This window comes from Paralichthys olivaceus, chromosome 3 (genome assembly GCF_024713975.1).
Source record: "Paralichthys olivaceus isolate ysfri-2021 chromosome 3, ASM2471397v2, whole genome shotgun sequence".
Taxonomy (NCBI): domain Eukaryota; kingdom Metazoa; phylum Chordata; class Actinopteri; order Pleuronectiformes; family Paralichthyidae; genus Paralichthys; species Paralichthys olivaceus.
In genome coordinates this window covers 777,501-803,439 of record NC_091095.1, presented here as the reverse complement: position 1 = coordinate 803,439, position 25,939 = coordinate 777,501, and the positions used below count along the sequence as shown (strand labels likewise).

Sequence of the window (25,939 nt, the reverse complement as noted above, 5' to 3'; positions counted from 1 at the left end):
GACAGCAGGGGCAGATCAAAGCGGGGCCCCCGATGGGGCCCAGGAAGACTCAGGCACAGGGGGGCCGAGGGGTCATGTCGAGGGAGGAAAGAGGCCTGATTCCCTTTCCTGCTCCCTGCAGAGGAATGTTCTCTGCGGGATGGGACGCGTCCCCGCCCCTCCTCTGGGACCAAACCGCCCTTTTCAGGAACACTGGGCCTCTTTGTGTAGCCCCCCCCCTCCCCCCCTCCAGGACCTCAGCCCGTCACAACGACACGTGAAGGAAGAAGGTGGCTGACAGGTTGATTTGCATATTGAGAACCATCAGCTGTGTCGGTGACGCCCGGCGCTCCTCAGAGCTGCAGCAAAACACTTCCTGTACAAAGTTACCTGGAACACAAGAGAGTTTCTCAGATCCATCGTTTAAGAACTTCTGCGGGTTGTTTTTCTGCGCTGGTGTCGTTATAACACGAGGGTCCGATCAAACAAGATTATCAGTCCGAGCCGATGCAGGACGACTCAGGGTTCGACAGTGGAGACGTTTCAGACAGTGTCTCACAGGAAGAAGAATTCAAATCATTTATTTCCTCTGGTTCTTTGAGTTTTTAATTCATGAAACTGATTTTAAATTGTTCGGCACTCGACAAAACGAAAACAACAAAACTTAAAAACTTAAAAAAGTAAAGGTAAAAAAATAGATTTTTAGTTTAACATCACATATTAAATCAGAGATCATCTATGGACGAGTGCTCACCTGCACATCATTTCATAAACTAAAGATTCCTGGAATTTTATTGTGAAATGATCCAAATGACAGAAACCATCTTTAACTTGGATTTTTTAAACTTTGATCCATGTCCCATCTGCTACCATGGAGGAGGCGTGGTTTATGACCTCCAGATGAAGACTTCTGGTGAGCTGTCATTCTGTCTGTGGTTCAACCTGACCCATGATTCCATCTTCAGTTTGAACCTTTTTCACAGTTTCACAACATTTTATAGATTAAACATGAAAACTAGCTCCGGCCCTGGTTGTTGTAAACATTTTAAACCTCCGGGCCGGGGTGGGGGGGGGGGGGGACCAGCCGGCCTCAGGAGCAGGCGGCCGGATGGTGACTCAGACTCCCAGAGTTCCTCAGCCTCCTTTAGCTGCTTCTCAAATCCCCTCTGACAGCCGTAGCGTGCGGAGAGGAAAAAAGACATATTTCTGTTCCGAGAGGCGGGAGGGCAGATAGTGATGGAGAGGGGGTGAAGGCAAAACAGGGGGGAGGTTGGGGGGGGGGGGGGGTCGGGATATGCTGCAAGCTGTGTAACTGATCGCTGGAAGTGATTTGGCTAAAAACAACACGTCATTATAGGCGCTCGCAGGGGCAAAGCAAACAGCTCGTATTTTAGAAGAGGACGACGGGCCGGCCGCGAAACGCTCCTTCACCCAGAAGGACAAGACGCGGATACGTGTGCGATGGCAGCGTCATCCATCAGGGCCCAGTTTATCCATCAAACCGCTCCGTGCAGACGAGGCGGCCCGGGGCCCGTCGCCGTGACCCACAAAAACCCGTCCAGCAGCTGGACAGAAGATGGGGCGTGAAATCAGCCCCCAGCCGCTGCATCCACATCCCCATAGTAACTGATTTACACGCCGTAGCTCGGGGTCTTTTATCATCCCCCCCTTCAACAGGCCCCTGGTTGTCGAGCGGAGGGCCACGTCCTCCAGGTTTGGCCGTCAGCCTCTGCTCTCGTCACAGCGCCGTGTTTTGACATCTCTGGTTTTTACGGCTTGGCCGCTCCGCTGTTGAGCCCTGAAGCCATTAGCAGCCTGTAACTCAGACTCGCTGTGGACGTCCAACACCTGCATCAGGACATGAATATTACATGGACTCGTCAGGAGCCTCCGTCCCTGCAGAGCTGGGCCTCTGGGGTCCGGGGGGGGGGGGTTTCCCTCAGAGATGTCTGGTGTCAGAGCTCCATCTAGTGGTGTGTGTTCATACAGTTACTGACGGTCCCTGAGCGTCCCTCGGATCAACATTCGTCTGTCGGCCTCGACCAGCTGTGAGTCGGGGTCAGGGATTGGCTGAGGTCAAACTTCTGTACTGGACAGGCTCGGCACCTTGCTCCACCCCCTGCTCCTCCAAATATGGCTTCTTGTGGCTCAGAGCTGAAGATCTGAAGCTTCAGAGCCGAAGATCTGAAGCTTTAGATCTGCAGCTCACAAACCAACAGGTGACGTCTCGGTGACGCACAAACACCAGAGTCCAAATTAAACACTTCTATTAAATTAAAGAATTATTATCTGAGATGGTTTTTTCTACTTTTTGACTGTTTTATTTTTATAATTATTCTTTTGACTCTTCTTTGACTCACACAAACTTAAAATAAGGTTTTTAACGTTGTTTTAAATATAGAAAATCCAAAAGACTCATAATGAAAGTGAAATGTAATAATGAAGATGTTCAAACCTTTCAAAGCTGCACTGAATATGAACGACAGGTTTTAATTAAAGCTCAGTGAACTCAGTTTGTTTTGTCACCAGTCGCCTGATGTGACGACTCAAACATGAATTCAAGAAAAGAAATAACAGGATATTGAGATTTCATAGACGCAGCTCATAAACATTATAAAATATTTATGTCTCTGTCCCTCTCCCACACTGAAGACACATCAGTGGACTGAATGAAAACCAGGCTCCGCATTTAGACGTCATCCATCTTTATTTGACTGTAACTTGAGTCAGACCGTGAACGGCCTTTATTGAGTTATCTTGAGAAATGCTTTTTAAATATGAACAAATGTAAAGGAATCTGTTTTTTTCTGTCTCGTCTTGATGTGCCTGCAGCGCTGCGCTCCAGCTGAAATAAGAAACGCTTCTTCTTCTGTGGTGCAATAATTCAAATGAATGGAAGGAGTCTGGTGTCACAGATGGAGGCTCGCGGACTCACAGCGTTTTTGTTCTGTTCACTGCGACTGGTTCAAACTTGTTGTGGTTCATAAAAATTTGTTTTACTGGCAAATTAAACCATTTATTATTTCTGCTGCTTCAAAATCCAAACCAGAGCGGACACAGAACAACTCAGATAGATTCATGTTTTATTAATTATTATTATTTCCAGTTTCCATTAAACATTCATGTGAACAGTTGATGGTCAAGTCGTCTCTAAACGTTCTCTACAGGTAAAGGCACTTTACATCCAGCCTCGCTCTGTCCTCATGACGTTTAAGGCACGTGAGGACGACATGGACATGGAGGCACTTTGAGACGTTTATTCTTTCAGATACAAAAAGAAAAATCCTTCAGTGGCTCAAAAAGAAAAATCACAATGAAGAGCAAATGTTCAGCTGTGGTGTGGATCTGGCAGAGCTACTGATTTAGATCACACAGTCAAATATATTAAAATGTGATAAAACATATTGGTGTCGCCAATAAATCAGAATGTGTGTCAGCGCGAACGTGAGCTCCTTTAAAATAGACTCAATAGAATTTAATTCACAATCTTCTGTCATAAAAATGTCTAAATCTAAAGTTTTCTAAAAACTGTTTGGTGCTAAAAGAGTTGAAAAGAAGTCAATGAATGAAACAGAAGAAACTTGATGATTTGTGTAAATGATGCTTTGTATAAATAACTTCATGTCATGCATATGTGTTGAATGTTTCCTCGACGAGGACGGAGAGGAGCAGATGTTCAGGTCTGTCAGAAAAGTCACTGTCATGGAAATAATTTGGTTCTTTGAGCAGACGACACAAGAACGTCCTCAAATACTTGGTCCTGCTGAAAGATCACACGTCCTCTGATGCAGCCGGGATCGCTCTCCATGTTTTAGTCTTCTTTTGGAATCCCGCTGGGGTAACGCTTCACCAGCTCCTCCACCTCGATCACCTCCACCACCAGGTCACGGATGTCTTTGATGCAGTCCAGCGGTTGAGGTCCGGGGCTGGACGCGGCCTCCTCTGGGGTAGGGGCCTCCTCTGGGACAGGAGCCTTCTCCAGGACAGGGGCCTCCTCTGGGGCAGGGGCCTCCTCTGGGGCAGGAACCTTCTCCAGGACAGAGGCCTTCTCTGGGGCAGGGGCCTTCTCTGGGGCAGAGACCTTCTCTGGGGCAGGGGCCTCCTGTGGGACAGGGGCCTCCTCTGGGACAGGAGCCTCCTCTGGGACAGGAGCCTTCTCCGGGACAGGGGCCTCCTCTGGGACAGGAGCCTTCTCCGGGACAGGGGCCTCCTCTGGGACAGGAACCTTCTCCGGGACAGGGGCCTCCTCTGGGACAGGTTCAGAGGTTGGAGCATCTGTTGCTTCAGCCTCTGCGCTCGCTCCTGCTCCGACGTCCTCGCTCACACTGACATCACGGCTCACTGCCTCCGTCTGGGTCTGAGGAGGCTCGGTGCTCTTGGCCTCAGGGGCGTCGTCTGAGCTCACAGGTGATCTACTGAGGTCGTCCTCCAGGACATCGGAGGTTGTGGAGACTTCGTCCCCGCTGCTCTGCGCGACTTTGACGTCTTCACTGCCCTCGGACCCCAAGTCTGAGGGCGGCGACTCGCTGCCGACTGACACATCCAGAGAGTTGAGGCCTGAGACAGTGATTGGTTCTGCTTCGTCTCCCATCACGCCCAGGCTGAAATCTCCAGGTATGTCTGCAGCTGCCTCACCACCAGGGGGAGCCTCTAACGAGACTCCTGAGCTCTGGCTCTGTGCGTCTCCCTCCCTGACGGCTGCGAGCGGAGAACCACCTCCCCCTGAAGCAGCTTCTGTTTGTGCAGCTTCTTCTCCAACATCTGTCTCTAAACTTTCTGCAGCTGCTCCTGCTTCTTCTCCAACATCTGTGCTCGTCTCCACTTTCTCTGTCTGGACAGAAATCACGTCCTCTTGGATCACAGTCTCTGGAGCTGCTGCCACACTGACGTCTTGTGTCTCATTCTGAGCGGTTGTGTCTTTTAAAACTGTCGTCTCAGGTTGGACGGGGACGTCTGCTTCTGCCTTCACAGTCTGGACGACCTCCTCTGCTCTGGGTGCAGGTGTCTCACTCTCCTCGCTGACGGCGACACTCTGAGCCACTTCTATTTGTTCCACTTCGCCCAGAGGCGTCTCGATCACTGTCACGTCCGTTAAGCCTGCACTCTGCGGCGCGTCTTTCTCTACCTCCTTCCTCTCGTCCTTCCGGGGGATGGAAGACAGACCATTGGCCAGAGGAGAGGGCGGCTGGGGCTCGTAGTTGGTTTTAGCAGGGGAGGCCAGCGACATGGCGGGGCTGCCCGGCGTGGAGACGGACGGGGAGGAGAGGCTGGAGCAGCTGACCAGGTCCCTGCTCTCTGTGAACAGGTTGTATTTCTTCAGGCTGGCCGCCTCCTTCACCACTGCAGGACAAAAAGAAAACAGGAAGGATTAGAGGTGTCTCGTCTCCACGTCTTCAGCGACCTGCGGCCGTCACTAGTGTGTCCCTCTGTACCTTTGGTGACCTCCTTGTCCAGCATTTGGAGGAGGATGCTCTCATAAACGTTCTCGACATGGATGAAGTTGGAGTGGTCGGCGTCGATGAACTGTTCCAGACCCTGAAGCTCCTGCAGAGACAAACGCACACGTCCAGATGTGGAACTCTTTCTGAAACTTCACCACATGAGACGCAGCGGTGCGGAAACCATGACAACACCAGGGTTGGTTCAGTGTCTAACCTGAACTCAAACTTTCATTTGGGCTGATTTAACTTTTGCACACGTCCATAATGTCCAGACACAAGGGAGTGAGGGACAGAGTAAGACAAACTCAGCACAGCTACATTCACTTCATCGGGCTCAGGTCAGTTCTCTCTTGGGCTCAGGTCGGCTCTCTCCGAGACGAGGCTGAGTTGGAAAAGTTCTGGGAGGAAACCTAAAAGTAATCGTCCAAAAGATTCTCACCGAGACGCTTCAGGGCTCGAACACGTGACACGTGACTGTCGCCGTGTTGTTTTCACACCGTCCTCCTCAGACGTGACACTTTTAATAACTCGTGTTTTACAAAGTGAAGGTTTTTATCTGACGCTACAACTGATCCATAAAAATCAATGGTGTGGTATTTATAGCAACGGAATGTGTGTGTCGTCATGTTTACATCATACGTGTGGTTCTAATGTGCGTGTGTTGGACTCACAGTCTTGCAGGTGGGGGCCAGGTTCTTCTTGATGAAGGGCAGCGTGATGGAGACGAGCGCCTCCTGGAAGATCCTCTTCCTCACTGAGCTGCTGTCGTAGTCGTATTGCTGCAGGAGACGAGAGGTCAAAGGTCGATATGAATTTTTTCTTGTGTGTGAGTTCAGTAAAAATCATTCTGGTATTTAATGTTGTGTCCCAAAATACAAACTGTGAATATAAAATAATGTCTACAAAACTCCATGTGGGTCAGTTTTAAATCTCACATTTCTAATTTGCCGGTAAAACGAATTAAAAACGAATAATTCCTTTAATTTAAACTGTTCAGATTCAGATTCTTTGGGTTTTGTGTCGTCGTGTTGTGAAAGACAAACGGACCTTCAGCACTCTGTGTTTGGCCTTTTCCAGGGCGGAGGCGGCGTTGTCGGGGTTGTCCTGCACGGCCTTGTGCAGCAGCTGCTCGAACGTGTAGGCTGCGTTCTCCATCAGCTGAAAGAGACGAGCTCACGATCAACAGCTGGAAAATATCACGTGACGAGTCAGAGGCGTGAACCCACACGTCAGAGTCATACAACATGTTGAGTCATCAACTGAGTCTGAGCAGAGCAGACATGACGTAGTGTGTGTGTGTGTGTGTGTGTGTGTGTGTGTGTGTGTGTGTGTGTGTGTGTGTGTGTGTGTGTACCCGCTGCAGGTCGATCTGAGCGCTGTGGATCACTACAGGGATGTTGGAGAAGGAGAATCTGTCCTGCAGGTGCTGCAGCTTCTCCTGCAGCGAGCCGATCTTCTGGTAGCAGCTCAGCAGGTTCGGTCTCGACATGACGAAGACAGCCTGTGAGACAAAGAGGAGGGGACACATTTGTCTCTACATGAAAACCTCTGCATCACTGGGATCCAAACAGAGTCAATCACCACATGTGACAGCAGAGGGCGCTGTCGCTCTGTCACAGTTGATGTGGATGATGTTAGAGAGTTCTCCCTCTCTCTCTCTCTCTCTCTCTCTGTCAGTCTGTGTGTGTGTGTCTCTGTCAGTCTGTGTGTGTCTCTGTCAGTCTGTGTGTGTCTCTCTGTCAGTCTGTGTGTGTCTCTGTCAGTCTGTCTGTGTCTCTCTCTCTCTCTGTCAGTCTGTCTGTGTCTCTGTCAGTCTGTGTGTGTGTGTCTCTCTGTCAGTCTGTGTGTGTCTGTCAGTCTGTGTGTGTCTCTGTCAGTCTGTGTGTGTGTGTCTCTCTGTCAGTCTGTGTGTGTCTGTCAGTCTGTGTGTGTCTGTCAGTCTGTGTGTGTCTCTCTGTCAGTCTGTGTGTGTCTCTCTGTCCGTCTGTGTGTGTCTCTCTGTCCGTCTGTGTGTGTCTCTCTGTCAGTCTGTGTGTGTCTCTCTGTCAGTCTGTGTGTGTCTCTGTCAGTCTGTGTGTGTCTCTCTGTCCGTCTGTGTGTCTCTCTCTCTCTCTCTCTCTCTCTCTGTCCGTCTGTGTGTCTCTCTGTCAGTCTGTGTGTCTCTCTGTCCGTCTGTGTGTCTCTCTGTCAGTCTGTGTGTGTCTCTCTGTCAGTCTGTGTGTGTCTCTGTCAGTCTGTGTGTGTCTCTGTCTCTCTGACTGCGTCTCTCTCTGTCTTTGAAAGAAAAGAAAAAGACATTTCTCTCTGTAATGTGTTTTATATCAGTGCGTCAGATTCAGTTTTCAGTGTCAAACCAGAGGAGAATAAATCTGAACAAACCTTCTTCAGTTCCTCTTTGTCTCCTCCCACCAGGACGTCCTGACAACTGTCCATCATGTTCTCGCTCAGCTGTCGTCCCTCCTGGAAACCCGAGCTGATTGGCTCCATCAGCTCCTCCAGGATGGAGCCCAGGTACGGCTGGACCGACTCCGAGCACAGCTTCTCCGCTGCCTCCGACACTTTGGCTGCAGGAGGAAGTCAAACATTTCCTTGAATGAGACTCTGCCATCATGTGGCGCCCCCCCTTTCACCACCATCCCCCCAGAGGCAGTTTCATTCCCATGAATCACAGAGGAATGCAGCTCGTCCTGTGTCTGACAGCTCAGTCTGAACTTTACCTTGGACCTTTTCCTCCAGCTGACGTCTGGATCTGAGGATCTGGTCCATGTCGGAGTGGATCAGCACTTCCTGCTGCCGCACAGACCTCCGACATTCCTCCTTCAGCGCCGACAGTCCCTCCAGAAGATGCTCCTGGACAAGGATGTACGCCGCCTCCACCGTCTGCGTCCAGTCAGAAGACGATTCATGGATGAGTCAGTGAAAACATTTCAAGTCTGAATCATTCTATAAAGTTTCTGGTTTACACGTGACAAGTTATTCAGGAGAAGACGACGAAGAGGAGGAAGTCTCCACGGTTTGACTCACAGCGAACCAAACTCTCTTCTTCTCCATCTTCTTGGCTTTGAGACGAGGCAGCATGTCTTTCTCCAGAGACGGAAGCAGCTGCTCCATCACCACATTCGCCATCACCTAAAAAACACAATGCAATCATCCATCAGAGACGATTTTATCTGGGGTGTCTAAACCTGATGACAGTTTGAAGTGAGACAGTGAGACAGTCAGACAGTGAGACAGTCAGACAGTCAGACAGTGAGACAGTGAGACAGTCAGACAGTGAGACAGTGAGACAGTGAGACAGTCAAGACAGTTTGAAGTGAGACAGTCAGACAGTGAGACAGTCAGACAGTGAGACAGTCAGACAGTGAGACAGTGAGACAGTCAGACAGTGAGACAGACAGTGAGACAGTGAGACAGTCAGACAGTGAGACAGACAGTGAGACAGTGAGACAGTCAGACAGTGAGACAGTCAGACAGTGAGACAGACAGTGAGACAGTGAGACAGTCAGACAGTGAGACAGACAGTGAGACAGTGAGACAGTCAGACAGTGAGACAGTGAGACAGTCAGACAGTGAGACAGTGAGACAGTGAGACAGTCAGACAGTGAGACAGTGAGACAGTCAAGACAGTTTGAAGTGAGACAGTCAGACAGTGAGACAGTCAGACAGTGAGACAGTGAGACAGTGAGACAGTCAAGACAGTTTGAAGTGAGACAGTCAGACAGTGAGACAGTCAGACAGTGAGACAGTCAGACAGTGAGACAGTGAGTGTGTGTAAAGAGACAAAGACAGGTCACTGCAGCGTTTCTTTCAGCTCACTGAAGTTTTCAGATTCATATTAAAGTTAGAAGAGTGAGTAGATCCTCAGAAGAACTTTAACAGGAAACAAAACATTCAGCTCTGACCTCTGACCTCTGACCTGAACCATCACTGCTCCGACCAGCAAACTTCACAACCTGCTCACAACAACTTTTAGCTTATTGTGTCTGTGGCACTAGATGATGTCACCAGGGTCACCAGGGTCACCAGGGTCTCCCCCACACAGCCAGAGACAAACCTGCTCTTCAGCTTCTTCATTGAAGAACATAAACTCAAACAAACACAAGTTGTCCAACTGCTTCTGCTGATGGCAGCAGCTGAGCTCTGACAAGTGTCTTCTCATGTCTCTTCTCCTGTGTCTCTCTTCCTGTGTCTCTCTGTTCCTATGTCTCTCTTCCTGTGTCTCTCTGTCTCTTCTCCTGTGTCTCTCTTCCTGTGTCTCTCTGTCTCTCTTCCTGTGTCTCTCTGTCTCTCTTCCTGTGTCTCTCTTCCTGTGTCTCTTTGTCTGTCTGTCTTCCTGTCTCTCTGCTGCTGCCTTTTGAATCCAGGGAGAGTTAATGGACTAACTAACCTCAGCTGTGTCGATCATTTCTCCCTGGTTCACCTGGATGTTCACTGAGACTCCTCCACTTTGATTGTTGGACACACACACACACACACACACACACACACACACACACACACACACACACACACACACACACACACACACACGCACACACGCTGTCAGCACAACTGATTTGTGATGTTGCAGCTGTGGTTATGAAACAGTGAAAGTATTTATTTTGTCTCTGCTGCATTTCATTCATTCCTCAGCTCTGACCCGTGTGTGTGTGTGTGTGTGTGTGTGTGTGTGTGTGTGTGTGTGAGCACCAGCGTGTGCACATCAGTATGTGTATTTACTGCACGTGTGTTAGGAGCAGAAACAACAGGAAGCGTCCGACAAATTAACTCCACAACACAAACTTCCTTCCAGCTCGTTCTGAACAATGTGAGCGAGCAGCGAAACAAAGGAGCGTTGATGAAGCCGCGGCGTCGCCATCGCTTCGACCGTCACTTCAACCTCAACATCTGCTTCGTGAATTTTTTTATCGTCTCCAAGATCGAGTTCATCAGGGAACAAAACGAGAGCAGAGGCAGCGGAGGGTGAAGAGAGAGAGAGAGGACAAAGACGTGAACTTATGTAGAACTGGTTCCGAATGTTTTAACATGTTTAAGACTTTTTAATTGTTCCTTCAGACCCTGTGTAAATCGTACGTACCCTGACATCACTTCCTATCAGCATGTCCCACGCCTCATATCTGCCCTTGTCCTGTCTGTAGAGCTGGATGGCTTTGAGGAAGGCCTGAACCTCGCACGTCCTCTTCTTCAGGAAGTCTGACAGCGAGGGAAGACACGAGAATCAGGTCAGTCACAGTCGAACCAGCAGAGCCGTGACGTCACATCTTTCTGCTGAGTTTAAACGTGAAAGCTTCGCTCTGCTGCATCCGAGGTCCTTCCCTCAGAGCCTGTTGCCGTGGTAACTGTTGAAACTGCAAATCAACTTGTGATCTTGTGAAATGTGAATTCCCTGCAGGAAGCCCCAGAGTTTCCTCATTAACAAGGACGGAACTGAGGTTTGAAACCGTTGGGTCGGTTTAAAGTGAAAATCTATTTTTACCTCCAACATGTGTTTGTTTTGTCTGCGTCTGAGGCTTTGCTGCGTCTTACCTTGGTTCTGGTGTCTGATGCAGTCGGACAGGATGGACAGGAAGGCGTCCTGTTTCACCTGCTGTTTGAAGCAGAAGTACGAGTCTCTCCTGTACGGCAGACGCAGGTAAACCGGAAACTGACCCGGCATCCCCGACAGAGGCGGAGCAAAGTCCTCGTTCACAACTGAAGCACAAAAACACACAAAGCTCTTACGACACACAACTGGTCAGGTGACGTAATATCCAGAGGAGTCTGGAGAAGAGAAGCTCGGACAAATCAAAATACTTTTTATCCAGTTTGAGGTCACATTTTTATGATGCACTTTTTAGATCTTGGTGGTTTTAACTCTGCGTTTGAAGCTGATGAAGGATTTTAGTCGTCGGACGTCTGGATCTGAAGTTTTCACAGAAACGAGCTGAGCGAACGTTAGCAGCAGCTCGACTCCTCAGAGAAACTGTGAGTTTAACATGAAGCTGCTTCATTCACTGTTTTTACTGCAGTGAATCAGCTGCTGTTGGTTTTGGAGGAGGAGACGTCTGAGGAGAATCCAGATAAAAACCTCCTGAACCATCAACACTGAGGAGAAGACTACAACTCCCATCATCCCTCACTGCTGCACCATGATAACAAACTCTTGCTGTATTGCTCGGAGAAACATTTATTAATAAAAACACTTAATTCTTACTCACTGGTCTCGTCAGGAAAACACTTGTCCACCATAGCCATGTACTTCTCCTGTGTGGTGAGAACAGTGCCCCCTGTGGGCAGCAGTTTGTGTCGCGGAGGAACTCCTTTCACAAATGTCTGAGGGGAGGAGGAGGAGGAGGAGGAGGAGGAGGAGGAGGATGAAAACAAACTGTACTAACCACTCTTGTATTGTTTTCGTGATGTGGAGTTTGGGCGTGGCGCTCACCTCCAGGCTCTCGTGACACTCCAGGCAGTAGTTGGCTCTCACCACTACGTACCTCTCCCTCCACTTCCTGGTGTCGTCGAAGTAAAGGACGACCTCCTCGTACAGAACCTCGCCCTCCTGAGGAGTCTCCTGAACACGAGGAGCAGAACCACGCATGAGGACGAGCGGCTGGTACGAGTTCGTCAATATAACCAGTGTTGATGAAGCTACTTCAGAGTTACACCCGTGAACATCTGAGTCCAACGTGGTGACATTAAAACGGTTTTGAATGACCGTGGACCAGCCGCCGCTCATAACGAGGTTTATTGGTTCAGAGGTTTAAAGGAGCGGCTGCTGGTCCAGGATCTGGACTCTCAGTCGTACCCTCTGTTTGAGCAGCTGAGTCGTCGACGCCTTCTGCTGCTCCAGCTCATCTTCCATCTGAGAGAACCGGGCCACGGAAAACTGCTTCCTGTAGTACGGACTGAAGTCCTTCAGCTCAGCCTCGGCCTGATCTACACACACACACACACACACACACACACAAAGAGTCAAGGCATCACATTAACTGGAAACAAACAGACTGTAAATAAACATGGACGACGTGGCGGCTCCCAAAAGTGAAGCCGATGCATCTGGATCGCCCAGGTGGTCGAGCGGGTGTATCAGGTGGGACCTCGATACCACAGCTTCGTGTTGCGTGTAACGTGTTGCATGTCTGAGCCTCAGGTTTCAGGGTGACAGTGAGCGAGGGGCTGAGCTGCGGCAACGTGTTGTCACAGGTAAAGAAGGAAACACGACCCGCAGCCTTTTTCAAACACAGAAACATGACTCAGCAGACATTCAGACGATTGAGTTTTACATTCGAGTCTGTGATTTCCAAACACGACCGGAGGAAAATCAGTTATTTAGGAACAAAAACAAGTTCTCTGATTGTGAGAAGATTCTGAAACACACTGAACTTCCTCTCTGGGTTTTTAATCAGATCACGGAGGAGGGTCTCTGTTTGTCTCCGGAGCTCACAACTCATTTTTCCATCCACTCAGATTCTCTGTCCAAGTTTTGCTACAAAGCTGGATCTCTCTCGTTCCCTGCTCACCTCGGCCTCTCCTGTGATTGGTCGGGCTGTGCGCTGGCAGAACATTTGCATCATGACAGAGAGAAAAGAGAAACGTCTGAGTTCCCTCATGTTGAACCAGACGCACAGGGATTCAGTTTCTTAGGAAAAACAAAGCAAAGCTCAGCAAACAGACTAAAGCTCCAATCAACTCAAACCCTCTCTCTCTCTCTCTCTCTCTCTCTCTTTGCTCGGCTGCACATCCACCAGAGAGATGACGGAAAACCTTTCAATGATTATTTACCCAGCAGCTTCAAATGCTCAATATCCACAAACGATTACAGGTAATTCACTGTGCCACATCATCCACTTAATGGATGAACAGGCCGGGGCACGAGGCTGCAGCTCAGCGTCTCCAACTGTTCAGTGTTAATGTTGACGTGTGCAGCTCTGTCATTATCTCTCTGGGAGGCAGCAGGATGTTTAACAGCGCAGGTGATGGCACAGGGCCACGACAACCGGCCTCACATCGCTATGGTAACAGATCCTGCGGTGCTGCAGAAGATGTGTTTCAAAAAACAAGAGTCGAGAAATGAAGAAGTCAAAGACGACAGAACGTCTCAAGTTAAATCTCCTCAGTTCATGATGGCGAACGAGGAGAGATAGGAATGAACCTCGGGCGATAGTTCACTGGATGGAAGGAGCTGATCTGGGTTTTTTAGTTTCTTCGTTCTCAGGCCAGAGGCAGAGAGCAGTCGCCATGTTACCATCCATCAGTGACGACAACAACACGGTGTGGGTCAGAAACCTTGAAGAGCCGCGAGCTCTGCTGACACCATCAAGTTCAACGAAGACCTAAAGTGGCTCATTTGTATTCTAGAGCTTTGATAGAAAAACTCTTGTGTATGTAAACTGCAGCAGATGAATAAATCAGACGCTGTGAGTCAGTGGAGGATCGTCAGAGCAGCAGGTTTCTTCTTTCAGAAGCTGGACCTGTTTTATTCTTCTGCTGCAGCTCGACCCCCTGAGACTCTGTTCAGCCCCTCAGGCTCCGTCCGACTTCTCTGTTCAAGGGTTCTGTTGGTTCTCTACACTCACTCAAGACGGAGGAGGGGTCTTCTTCTTCTTCTCTCATTCCAGCTCATCGGCTCTGAGCTGATTTGAATGACTCCGATCGCCTCGCTGCGGTTTATGCAAAACATCTGCAGCTGCTGTTTGTTAAATAAATTCTGTTTTCAGGTCCATATTCAGGAGACTGTGAAAAAATATTCAGGACGTTTTCTGACCCGAGTCTGCAGCTTCCTTTGATTCACAGTTTCATCTGATCTGTTAGTTTTAGTTTCACATTTAATTTAGGGACTAAATATTTTTGTCAATCACCTACGTGGGCGTCATCTACCTATACTTGACTCTGATTGGTTTGTAGACGGCGTCTGACGTGGGCGTGTGGTCAGTTGGGGGGGTAGTTGTCTTTCAAGACAAGTCTACGATTACGTACAACTTCCCTGAGTGGATTTAAAGAAGTTTACATCATAACGTCTGAGTTCTTTTCTTCATATATCGTCTCTCCGTGTTTCTCCGTTTATTCTAAAGAGGACGTGTGTCCTCAGAAGACCAGAATTCATGAGCTACACAACATGTTGAGTAAAAACCTGTGAAACTAACACACTAAAATGTGTGTTTTTCTTGGTGGTGTTACAAACGCTGCTGATCCTGCAGCCCAGTGCGAGAGGTGTGTTACACCTGTTACACCTGTTTCATGTGAGGAGCCACACCTGACAAATAATCCACGCTGGGGCTGTGAGAAGAAGAAAGTGCTGTCACTCCTGCCGCAGTGATTCACCTGTAAACCTGCAGAAAGGATTCCAGTTCTCAACACGTCTATAAAAACCCTGCAAAGTGACAGTCTGTCAAATTCTGTCAGTTGTATTTTTCCAGCAACTGAACTTTAGCACCAGGACCTTTCATTGTCTCTTCTTGTGCACGTAGACATCATGTTTGCATGTGTGTGTGTTCCTGTACTTTCTTTGTGAGGACACTTTGGCCCGTCCTCACTTTGTCACAGGGCTGTTTTAGGGTTAGACATTTGGTTTGGATGGTTAAGGTGTGTGTGTGTGTGTGTGTGTGTGTGTGTGTGTGTGTGTGTGTGTGGCACTGGGTGACTTTGTTTTGTGTGTGTCTGAGGTTTTCTGGAATTTTCCATCGTCTGTAGCAAAATGACTCAAGAAGAAGATTCAGGTTAGAAATGACGTAACATTAAAAATCTCCAGGTGGAAAATGTGTGACTGACGTCTGAGCTGCGAGTTCATTGTTTCCTGAGAGAGAACGAGAGAGTCCCTGTGGTCGTCTGAGTGCAGAACAGACATGTCATCACATGTTGTGATGTCACACACAAACCAACATGTGAACACACACACACGTCTACGTGCACAAGTAGAGACACTGCTGGTATTTATTTAAAGTTTCCACAGTGATAAACATCAGAATTAGTTCAAGAAGAGCTTTATAAACAATTCAGAACGGTGCGATCGTTACCGTGTAAAGTTACCGTGTACAGTTACCGTGTCATTTTGAACACATATGAACACACACACATACACATCCAGAGAGGAATCTCTTTGTGTCATGAGTCAGGAAACACCTGAGACGCTGAACAAGTCAGAGCAGCAGAAAAATGTGGGTTTGTGTATGTTACACACACACACACACACACACACACACACACACACACACACACACACACACACACACACAGTAAAGTCGTGCTCCTTGAACATGGAGTCCTCCTCCATGTTAGCAGATGGGACATGAGCCAAACTCAAAGTAGTCGTTAAATAAATGTTTGTCAAAGATGTTTCTGTCGTTTCAGCTCGTTCTCTCATCTCTCCGATGTTTGTTCAAGTGTTTCTCATCAGTTTGGTTTAATTAGTTGTTTGATGATATAAAAACAGCTGAGACTGACTCCTGATTGGTGGAGAGCATGTATCGACTGGTCCTCGAGGCCACGCCTCGCGCGGACTAATGACTCAACACAGAAAGATGGTGGCTGCGTGTTTCTAAATATATTTTAGCTTCATTTCTGGACGACAGGAGGAAGAGGAGACGTGTCGTCCACTTTTATTCACTCTGTGATTTACACTCCTGGAAGCAGTTCAGTGAGTCACATGGGAGAGGTTCTGAAGCAGACAGGAAGTTCTTCCAGATGTTTAGAAGAGTTTAGGTCAGAATAAAATGAGCGGCGGAGGTTTTCAGAGATCACAGATCTGTCTTTCAGGAAAATGGATGTGACAACGTGAGACAACACAGGAGAGACGAGGCGGAGGCGTCAATAATGACGGAGCTGCTCTTTAAAGGTCGACATCAGAGACGATTTACTGTGATTTTACTGACACTAAACTTCATTCTCTGCATCAGACTCTCACTTGAAGCAGAGCGGCTGCTTCACGTCACTGATCCTGAGCGTCTCTTCGCTCATGTGTCTGTGGCTGACGTGCAGACTGAACAGCCTGTTCCACACTCACACAGCATCAAACCCGGGTGCAGCAGGAACGTGCAGTTCTGACATTGTTCACCCACACTCGTCGTGTTTACACTAAACGTAACCTGTACGCAGACGAACTTTCTGCACAGACCCAAACCTGCAGCTAGTGAATGATGTTTAGATCTAACGTAAATCTAAATGAGCTGCACAATAACGGACACGACGTCACAGTTACATGCACAGCTGCTGTCCACATACTTTAGTCCACATGACCCAGCAGACGACACGCTGTCACACCTGAGCTTCCTCTGCTGACATATCAGTGACCAGCAAACTTCCAGCTCTTCTGCTCTATGTTTTATATTATTATTGATTTCCTGGTGGTTTCATTGTATGTTCACTTATTTATTCTTCCCTCGTTGTCCCTGACGAAGAATTCTCTTCTCACAACTTCTCTTCCAGTAGATTTGTATTATTTCACTCGACAGGTTTAGTGACAGAAATGCTTTAGTTGGTGGGGGAGTCGCTGTTCCTGCTGTATTTGCATTGTGTTGTATGAACTCATGCGTCGCAGTAAACAGCAGGTGGTTTTCCAGCAGAGCCCCGAGCAGCAGTTTCCTCTCTTTGTGCAGAGCGATGGACTCAGATGTGAAAAGTCTCAGAGTTTCTCAGCTCCTCTGAATATCTGAGCGATTGTGTAATGGCAGCTGGAGGCAGAGTGACACAGCATGAAGAACGACCCACTGACAGCAAAAACAAAGACACAACTGATGCAGCCAGTAACCAAACAGTGCAGCTGCAGGGACGTATCCGAGCTGCAGATACAGAGCGCTGCATCAAAGCTGCTGCTTCACACGTTCAGTGACATGAAACATAAAACTGAAGGATTTCTAAACACAGAAACTTTTTATTAACCCTCCACAAGTTTATTTAATGTTTCAGTTGCACACATGATCATTTTTCTCTGACCCTCTCCTGCCACTCTCTCTAGCGCCACCACCCGTCGTTACCGGGTTCTGCACCACACGCGAAAGGAGTGACATCATCAGCGTACAATGTGATGAGGCAGGAAAATCTTGGTTCAGACTCTACAACCGATCCGTTCATCCCAGTTAAGCAACATCACACCGAGCGGTTGAAATGAAAGACAGTGAGACTGATGACGGACCCACACTCTCACACTCTGTCTGAGCCGAACTGCACCAGCTCTGTTTGTGGAAACACAACGTCCACCGAGGATCCATGAAGCTCACACATGTTGGAGTGATTAGAGAAATGCAGTGACATCACAGTCCTGCATCTTTCTCTGGAAAACAAATGAAACTCAGAGAGTAACATGATGGTAACAGTTACACTGAGTGTACACAACATGACCACGGTTCGATTCCGGACACTCTGCACGTTGTCGTTGTCGCTCTGTGATTCCCGTCCCTCTGCACCATGTGACTAGCAACGTCGATCAGACTCCAGCTGTTTTCCATCGTGAGTTCGAGTCAGAGTTCGAAATAAAAGGAAAAAGATCTGAATCACACAACGAGGCCGATGACATCAGGCAGAAAGACTGCGTCAGAGAGTCGAGAGACTCGTGAGTCACAGGATCGCTTCGTCCAACCGGCCGCATCCGACCCAGCCCTGTGACCCACCAGCAACCACACACACACACACACAGGAATGTTTTCATCATGGGGGGGTGCGGCTGCATGTTGTCACTGCTCTGGCACCAGAGTCTGACTTCGCCCTCTGCTCGGCAGCAGCAGCCAGGAAAAACTGACGAGACAAACACGGAGAGCTCAGACGGTGTCCTCGGGTCTGCAGACGGTGTCCTCGGGTCTGCAGACGGTGTCCTCGGGTCTGCACACGGTGTCCTCGGGTCTGCAGACGGTGTCCTCGGGTCTGCACACGGTGTCCTCGGGTCTGCAGACGGCGAGCAGCGTTCCCAGAGCCGCTTCACTACATAAAAGACATCAGACTCTGGAGGACGAGTGCGGCAGACGCTTTCCTCCAGAGTCTGATTTACCCAGAGAACCCGGCGGGGAGGGGACGACTCCTGCGACGCTGAGGGACGTTCACTGTAGCAACAAACATACATACAACGTCTCGCAGAGTCTCCACTTCAGCGGACACGTGTAAGACTGTCTTGTCACCATGGCAACAGCAGAGGCAAAGCAACCAGCGTCTCCAGCAGCAGCAGCAGCAGCAGACATGGGATCACGTGTTAAACCAGAAAATAACTTTGACCATCTTTGAGTCTCTGAAGACGCCTGACGTGGGACAGTTATTAACTGATTGACTGTCTTTACACTGTGAGACGTCTTCAGCAGGTCTGATAACTATGAGGGCTAAAGGACGGGTTGTTGTCCACTGATGTTCTGAGGACTGAAGCGTCCAGATTGTTCCACACTCTCATCGCTGCAGACAACTTCGGTCTTTGTCTTCCATCGTCGATGCTTTGTCACATGTTCTGACTCCTCCCCTTCACTCTGCTTGGCGTTAAATGAGCTCTGACCCCACGTGTTGATCACGTGACCCACGTCTTCTCTCACTTTGAGGGCGAACACACAGGAAGGTGCGGACCTCTGCAGAGACACTGTGTCCCAGTGTCCCAGTGTAACCTGAGGGTCAGGGCTCCGACCACAACCAGTGTTCATGCTCAGTGCAACACACACACACACACACACACACACACACACACACACACACACACACACACACACACACACACACACACACTAAACCTTTTCAAAACAAAAGCTGCCAATATTCTCTGAGCCTCTTGTTCTCAGCTGAACTATGTCAAGGTGTCCTCTCTGAACACCAGAGGACATTATTAACCACACACACACACACACACACACACACACACAGTGCTGAGGACATAGTGAGGGAGAGTTCAGTTTTCTGTGAACTGTCCCTTTAACCTCACTATGTAGGTTAACACCTGCGGACTCAGTTACAGAAACATGCAGCTTTTGTCCTCTGCTGAGACACACCCAGCCGCCAGAGGACACCACAGAGAACCAAGGGGGACACCAAAAAGGACACAGAGGACACCACAGAGAACCAAGACGACACAGAGGACACCACAGAGGACCCAGAGGACTCAGAGGACACCACAGAGGACCAAGAGGACACTTAGGACAACACAGAGAACCAAGGGGGACACCAAAAAGGACCCAGAGGACACCACAGAGAACCAAGACAACACAGAGGACACCACAGAGAACCAAGAGGACTCAGAGGACACCACAGAGGACCAAGAGGACACTTAGGACAACACAGAGAACCAAGGGGGACACCAAAAAGGACCCAGAGGACACCACAGAGAACCAAGACAACACAGAGGACACCACAGAGAACCAAGAGGACTCAGAGGACACCACAGAGGACCAAGAGGACTCAGAGGACACCACAGAGGACCAAGAGGACACTGAGGACACCACAGAGTACCCAGAGGACACCACAAAGGACCCAGAGAACATAGAGGACACCAAGAGGACCCAGAGGACACCACAGAGGACCAAGAGGACACCACAGAGAACCAAGAGGACCCTGAGGACAGTGTCCCCTGCAGGGCAGGACAGGCTGGAGGGAGCTGCTCACACAGACTAACTCCAGCAGGACATGTCTCGTGTTTTCCCAGTGGACAGACACCAGAGAACCAGTCCGACAGGTTTGTCTGGAACAAGTTCCCCAGCTTCTCCCCGCGGAGGGAGACCGACGCGAGAGGACCGGGTGTGAAGAGCCACAGGGAACGAACGCGGAAATGTAAGAGACACCTGGTCCCGAGAAACCAGGACACGAGTCCTCCGGCTGCTCCGATCGATCCACCGAGTCCCACCGATCACCGATCGATGCTCGGGCAGCGGAGCAGGAAGTTCTCCGATGAAGAAGAAGATGATGAAGAGTTCGTCCTCGCTGCGTCAGAGCGCGTTAGTGATGAAGAGTCGCGTGTTACCTGTGATGAAGGTGGACCTGTGGTCGTCCAGCAGACTGGAGGCGGAGATCCCCATGGTGCTGCAGCCGGGAGAGGAGCCTCAGGTCGGGTCAGTGCTCAGGTACAAGCCCCGGCTCATCGGAGGAGGAGGAGGAGGAGGGACACGCCTTCATCCTCCTCCCTGCTCATTGATAAAACTCCCATCATGCTCTGCTTCTCTCCCTCCTCTCCACCAAACCGGACGAGGCACTTTCTCCAATTAAAATCTGAACCGAGTTCGATACCTTTCATCTTTATCCCTTGATTCCTTTGTTTTCCACGTGTTTCCTGAAGCAGGTTTAATTACAAGCTACAGAAATCAAGTTCTATTATCAGCATGTCGAGGATTAATGATGTAAAGAGCCTCCAGATCATGTATAGGAGAGGAAAATCCTGTTTCTTTATAATATTCATTGTGAAAAGTGTCTTGAGATAATATACATGAAGTGACGCCATCAAGATCAAACATAATAATATAATACAAATAAAAAACACAGCAGTTTGACTTAGTTATTGTACTATAGTTATTGTAAATGTATTTGCATGATCTGCTCACATTCTGTGTATAATAACTCTGCCTGAAGACGTCATCTCTAAATTCAAATGTGATTAAAAGCCTCTGACTCACATGATTAACCTTATAATTATAATCTGTACATCTCACATTCATAAAGTCAAGTTCTGCCCGAGCTTTTATAATGTTGTGATCGAATATCATTTGTAAAAGGAGACATTACCAACAACACGCTGTTTTACTTTCCAGAATTCTTTTCTTGAAGTTATTGTTCTGTTATTATTTATCACATTTCATTTATTTGTGATGATTAATGTAACTTGTCTGTTTTTGTTATTTGACTGATATTTCATTCTTTTGATTGATATTTAATTGTTTTCATTTATACTGAGCTCAGATTGATGAGGGTTTTTTAAGCATTATTAATCTTTAACTAAATCATTTCACTTCTTCTGGTGTGTTACAGTCCCGTCCACTAACTGAGAGCAGCATCATCCCCACGAGGAGAGAAAACATTGCCATCAACATTGCTTTTGTATCAGACAAAAGAGAATTTGCTTAATAAAGATTTCTTCACCAACAGAAAAATCAGATATTCATCTATGAACAAATTTTTTATTGTTTAAAGGCAAATGAAATAAAAACACAATAAATCGATCAATCAATCAAACTTGTACCATCAGAGAAATGTGAAATAAATAGAAGAAAAAGTTTCTACTTTGCCAAAGAAATCACACGTAAGGAGGAAGTCGTCTTGAGTCAGTGCAGTCAGAACTTTGGTTGCAGAGATGGACTCTCACGCCGTTTTCTCTGTGCTCACACTCGTCTGAGTGGCGTTGGTGTACGTAGGCACGCTGTACTTGGTGAGGACAGATTTGAACTGCTCCAGCGTGGCGTCAGTTCGAATCCCCGTTGGGTCGAAGTGAGTCCGACTCACCCTGAAGCCGGCCTCCATCAGGTACAGAAGGAACTTGTTCAGCCTGTCGTCAAAAACATGAAAATCTCAACGTGACTCAGAGGTTTGATGTTCGGTTTCAGAATTTATTACTGGAACACGCTTTAGGATAATTCTCCTGTCATTATATATTTGTCTTATTGTCTCTAAATCCAACAACAGTTTGTCCGTCTCTTATCACTCCCTCTCAGCTCCGACTCCATTGGTTCCTACTGAAGACTTATTGTGAAGAGAGAAATGAACAGTTGCCACAGAGACAGAGGGTAAAACCTGGAACAGGTTTGAATAAAACACGTCACTCAAGAGAATCTCCACCTCGTGGCTGTTTGCCTCCATCAAGTTACAGGAAACATGGAAACAGTCTCTCTTCTGCTCCTGAGTCAAGATGTTGTAAACGGACAGAAAAGTGTTTTTACATTTCACCTTCAGCTTTGACAGGTTCATCTTGTGAAATCTTAAAATGAACGCAAGTGTCAGGGACTATTTTCAGCAGCGGATGAGTCCACATGTGGTGCTGCAGTGAGTGTTTGAGGCAGTGGGACGACGTGGGACGTCAGCGGTCACTTACTTGGGCATGTTCATGCCCCGGATGCTGTGGCGGTGGATGCTGTAGTAGAACGGGGGGTGTTCCAGAGACACATCGGACTTCAGCTTCTTCACCATGTTCCCCGACTCCTCTCCGCTCTTCCTCTTCCCTGCAGACAAATAAGAGTCTCTGTGAAACTCAGGGTCTCCATCGTTACTGACTCACTCTGTTCAAACTCATTTGTTTTGATCTTATTGTGTCAGGTTGAATCTGTGATATTTCTGCTTCCTGTGAGCAGACGTGAAACTCCGTCTTCTTCAGTGAATAGAAGGAAGTGAAACTGTAGAGCCGTGTCTCTGTACATTACTGAGATGGTTTGACTTTACTCTGCAAACTGTTCTGAGACTTTGCTCTGATTTCAAATTGAATTAAACATGAAACTGAACTTGAGTTTCACCTGCGGAGCATCGTCTGCTGAGGGCTGGGCCACACTGCCCTCTAGAGGACAGAGGTAGAGCTACAGGTGAATAAACTGCAGCCGGACGTCAGCTGCTTTCAGACATGAGGACTCCACAGATCCTCCGTATTTTCTCTGGAGGATCATGTGTGAGACTCAGTTTCTCTTTCTCCTCCTGAGCTCCTGTATAAATCCAGTGTGAACACAGCAGAGGATCCTCCACTGGATTCACTGAGTGAGTGAGTGAGTGAGTGAGTGAGTGAGTGAGTGAGTGAGTGAGTGAGTGGGGGGTTGATGACAATTCTAACATGTGTTTTGAGAAGTTGGAGAAAGTTCCATTCTGATCTGAACTCCACAAGTAGAGCAAACGTTGTTTGGTTCAGACTTTCTGACTTTTCAGTTTAGTCTCAGTTTAGAAATATCAGGTGTGAAAGGACGGAGACGCTGAGGGACGGTGCTGACGTGAAGTCGCTTCATGTGGAGACACTCACCAGACTGATCAGGACCTGACTCTTCTCCGCTGTGTAACGTCTTGATAACGACTCCACACTCCACTGCAGAGGAAACACAACATCCTGTAAACACGTGCTGCAGCGCACTGAGATCACACACAAACAGATACACACACACAAACACACACACAAAAACACACACAGTTCTACCCTGGTTGATGAAGGCGGACGGTCCGTGCATTAAAGACTTGAGGGACGTGCAGTCAGACTCGCAGATCAGAGTTTTGACGAGCGCCTGAATGTCGTCCATACTGTGCTGCACCGCCGCCGACAGCATCCTCCTCAAGAAGCCTGTGTTAAACAGAGGTCCAGACCTACACACACACACACACACAGGTTGTGTTGAGGTTGTGTGTCTGTGTGTTGAAGTTGTGTGTCTGTGTGTGTGGATGTTGTGTGTCTGTGTGTGTTGAAGTTGTGTACCATAGCGGTCCCAGGTGCACTGCTGTCTTCCCCGGCAGACTTCCATGACAGTTGCAGGGCAGCGTTTCTGGAGGAGGACAGGATTTAGTTCTGGTGGTTTTTGTTGCGCTGCAGGAAAACAACTTAAACAACAACAGCTGAGAGAGTTTGTAAATTGTCGATCAGCTGCAGACGTGAGACATCATGTTGAAGACGGCAACAAAATGTTCCGAGGCCACTGGGATCTTTGACCTTTGACCCAGGTTTGAAGAAATTCCCTCGAGGTGTTCTTGAGATATCGTGTTCGAGACACGGTCCTGAAAACACAGCACCTCCGACCACTGGGTGGCGCCAGTCCAGAGAAACCTTGTACTTCACCCTCACAAGCTTCACACTCAGCGTGTACTCACCGTCCACCATGTTCCCCAGTTTGAGGAAGACTCTCTCCTCGCACCACTGACAGTGAACCAGCTTCCGTAACTTCTTAGCGGACTCGTCAGCCTGCATCGGGCCCCTGAGGACCCTCACCACCACCAGGACGAAGTGCTCTAGCGCCACCGCCAGCAGCACCTCGATGCCTTTGTTACAGCGAGCCGCCGCCCTGCGCACAGGAACCAGGACTGAGTTCTGACTGTCGTCTTCAGTCTGTATCAGGACGTGAGGGGGAAGTCTTACCTGGCCACCGTGGCGACCACGATGCGTGCGGCCAGCTCCTTGTAGTACTCGGTGCGTACGATGTGGCTGCTGTAGTGACGCAGGGTGACGTTGGGAGCCTTGGCGTACAGCGAGCCGGTGTCTGTGGACGTCACCGAGATGATGCCCAGGTTACGGACGTTTCTGAAGGCGGCGTCCAGGTAGTTCACCGCCGTCCCGAACGGATCCAAGTGACTGAGCACATTAATGAAAAGTTAATTTTATGAAGCAGAATTAAACTCTGACGTGAAACATTAACGAGGAGAATCAATCAGTCAATTAATCAATTTTAATTAACAAACTCAGATGAATTTATTATTTCTTCACTTTTGAATTCAGGAGTTTTATTGGATTATCTCTCCTCACTCACATGTAGTCGAAGGACCGAAGGTGCATGATGACGTTAGCATCCATCTTGACGACCTCCACCGTAGCGATGGGCGTCCCCTCGACCTCGCTGCCGTTCCCGTCGGGCCCCCGGGGACCTCGCGACCCTCCGTCCACTCGGATGTGGTTCAGCTCGCAGTTCTCTTTTATCATTTTGACGCAGGTGTCGCTGATGTCCGTTATGGTCACTTTGACGGCGTGACGGAGGTGTTTCGCCCACTGGAGGCCCATGATCCCTGAGGGGCGGACGGGGAAGAGGCAACAGACACGAGACGGAGTTTAAACATCGACCTCCTTCACAGCAGATGAGGTCACGCTGAACGTTAGTGGGCGTACACCTTCGCCAAGTCAAGTCGAACTAAAGGTCTTGAAGCTAACAAACGACAAAACAGATCATGAAATCTGGTTCACTGCCAAATGAATCTTCAGGGACTTTGAGAGACGAAGGTTCTGATCATAACAAATAAAAGTGAAGAGGCCAAACGTTGTTGTTGTGACTTGATCAGCTGTTCTCAACGCCCCTCCCCCTCTCAGGGGATTGTCTGATTTAAAACGTCCCTGAAACCGTTTGAGCTGTTTCCAGACCTGAAGTCTGCACCAGCTCCTGAATGTTCTGGAGGTTCTGCCCCCCCCCCCCCGAGTATAATGCCTGATGTTGTACATTATTTTCTTGGCATAATAGTGACATGTTCTTACAAACAAATCTTCCAGTGTTTTTATAAAGACCGTCTCACCTGTGGCTCCGAAAGCATCCAGACACTCCAGCGGGTTTCTCTCCTCAGCCAGAACGGCCAGCGAACAGAACACCAGCTGCCTGAAACACGCACAGACACACGACGTCAGGATAACGAGGATCCGGCCATTAAGTAAAACCTGCTCACAGACAGTGGCGAGGAAAAGAGAATTCTCCAGCTCCTCTGTGGAGGTTAAACCTGTCACTCAGCTCACCTGTTGGCCTTCATCTTGCGGTTGAAGTAGGTGTCGCTCTTCTGGGGGGTGGTGTGGTTCGGGAGGAGCTGGACGTTCGTTCCAAGTTCTTTCATGATTTCAAAGGCCTGACCAGACGGAGCTGACACACACAGTCTTTATATAAAGTCTTTATATACAGTCAGTGTCTTTATATACAGTCAGTGTCTTTATATACAGTCAGTGTCTTTATATA

The 25,939-nt window shown here is 48.6% G+C and overlaps 2 protein-coding genes across 5 annotated transcripts in view; both read right to left on the bottom strand.

Moving 5' to 3' along the window:
• Positions 1 to 3,045: 3,045 nt before the first annotated feature.
• On the bottom strand, positions 3,046 to 20,454 carry LOC109647827 (protein Niban 1-like). Of its 3 annotated transcripts, XM_069522687.1 has the most exons (15): positions 20,314 to 20,454; positions 12,205 to 12,335; positions 11,842 to 11,970; positions 11,618 to 11,732; positions 10,947 to 11,111; positions 10,498 to 10,613; positions 8,445 to 8,549; positions 8,138 to 8,300; positions 7,800 to 7,984; positions 6,775 to 6,921; positions 6,468 to 6,578; positions 6,092 to 6,199; positions 5,412 to 5,523; positions 3,971 to 5,319; positions 3,046 to 3,916 (listed from the first exon to the last, which is right to left on the bottom strand). In XM_069522687.1, exons 1-15 carry the CDS (start codon positions 20,366 to 20,368, stop codon positions 3,791 to 3,793), a joined length of 3,117 nt encoding a protein of 1,038 aa, XP_069378788.1. In that variant the 5' UTR covers positions 20,369 to 20,454; the 3' UTR covers positions 3,046 to 3,790. The 3 variants fall into 3 exon arrangements, with proteins under 3 accessions (XP_069378788.1, XP_069378787.1, XP_069378789.1); XM_069522686.1 differs by having other exon boundaries at positions 3,046 to 5,319; XM_069522688.1 differs by lacking the exons at positions 10,498 to 10,613; positions 10,947 to 11,111; positions 11,618 to 11,732; ... (1 more) ...; positions 12,205 to 12,335; positions 20,314 to 20,454 and adding an exon at positions 9,475 to 9,702 and having other exon boundaries at positions 3,046 to 5,319.
• A 986-nt stretch (positions 20,455 to 21,440) lies between these two features.
• Positions 21,441 to 25,939, bottom strand: part of trmt1l (tRNA methyltransferase 1-like) — a 10,427-nt gene continuing 5,928 nt past the window's right edge. Inside the window, exons 7-16 of one of the 2 annotated variants that reach the window (XM_069522690.1) lie at positions 25,726 to 25,846; positions 25,512 to 25,591; positions 24,761 to 25,013; positions 24,373 to 24,585; positions 24,108 to 24,298; positions 23,719 to 23,785; positions 23,446 to 23,609; positions 23,275 to 23,337; positions 22,369 to 22,495; positions 21,441 to 21,825 (exon numbers count right to left, since the gene is read on the bottom strand). In XM_069522690.1, coding sequence (XP_069378791.1) covers positions 21,642 to 21,825; positions 22,369 to 22,495; positions 23,275 to 23,337; positions 23,446 to 23,609; positions 23,719 to 23,785; positions 24,108 to 24,298; positions 24,373 to 24,585; positions 24,761 to 25,013; positions 25,512 to 25,591; positions 25,726 to 25,846 — 1,463 coding nt within the window. In that variant the 3' untranslated portion in view covers positions 21,441 to 21,641. Of the gene's footprint in view, positions 21,826 to 22,368; positions 22,496 to 23,274; positions 23,610 to 23,718; positions 23,786 to 24,107; positions 24,299 to 24,372; positions 24,586 to 24,760; positions 25,014 to 25,511; positions 25,592 to 25,725; positions 25,847 to 25,939 lie in introns of both variants that reach the window. The other variant, XM_069522689.1, reaches the window with a different exon arrangement.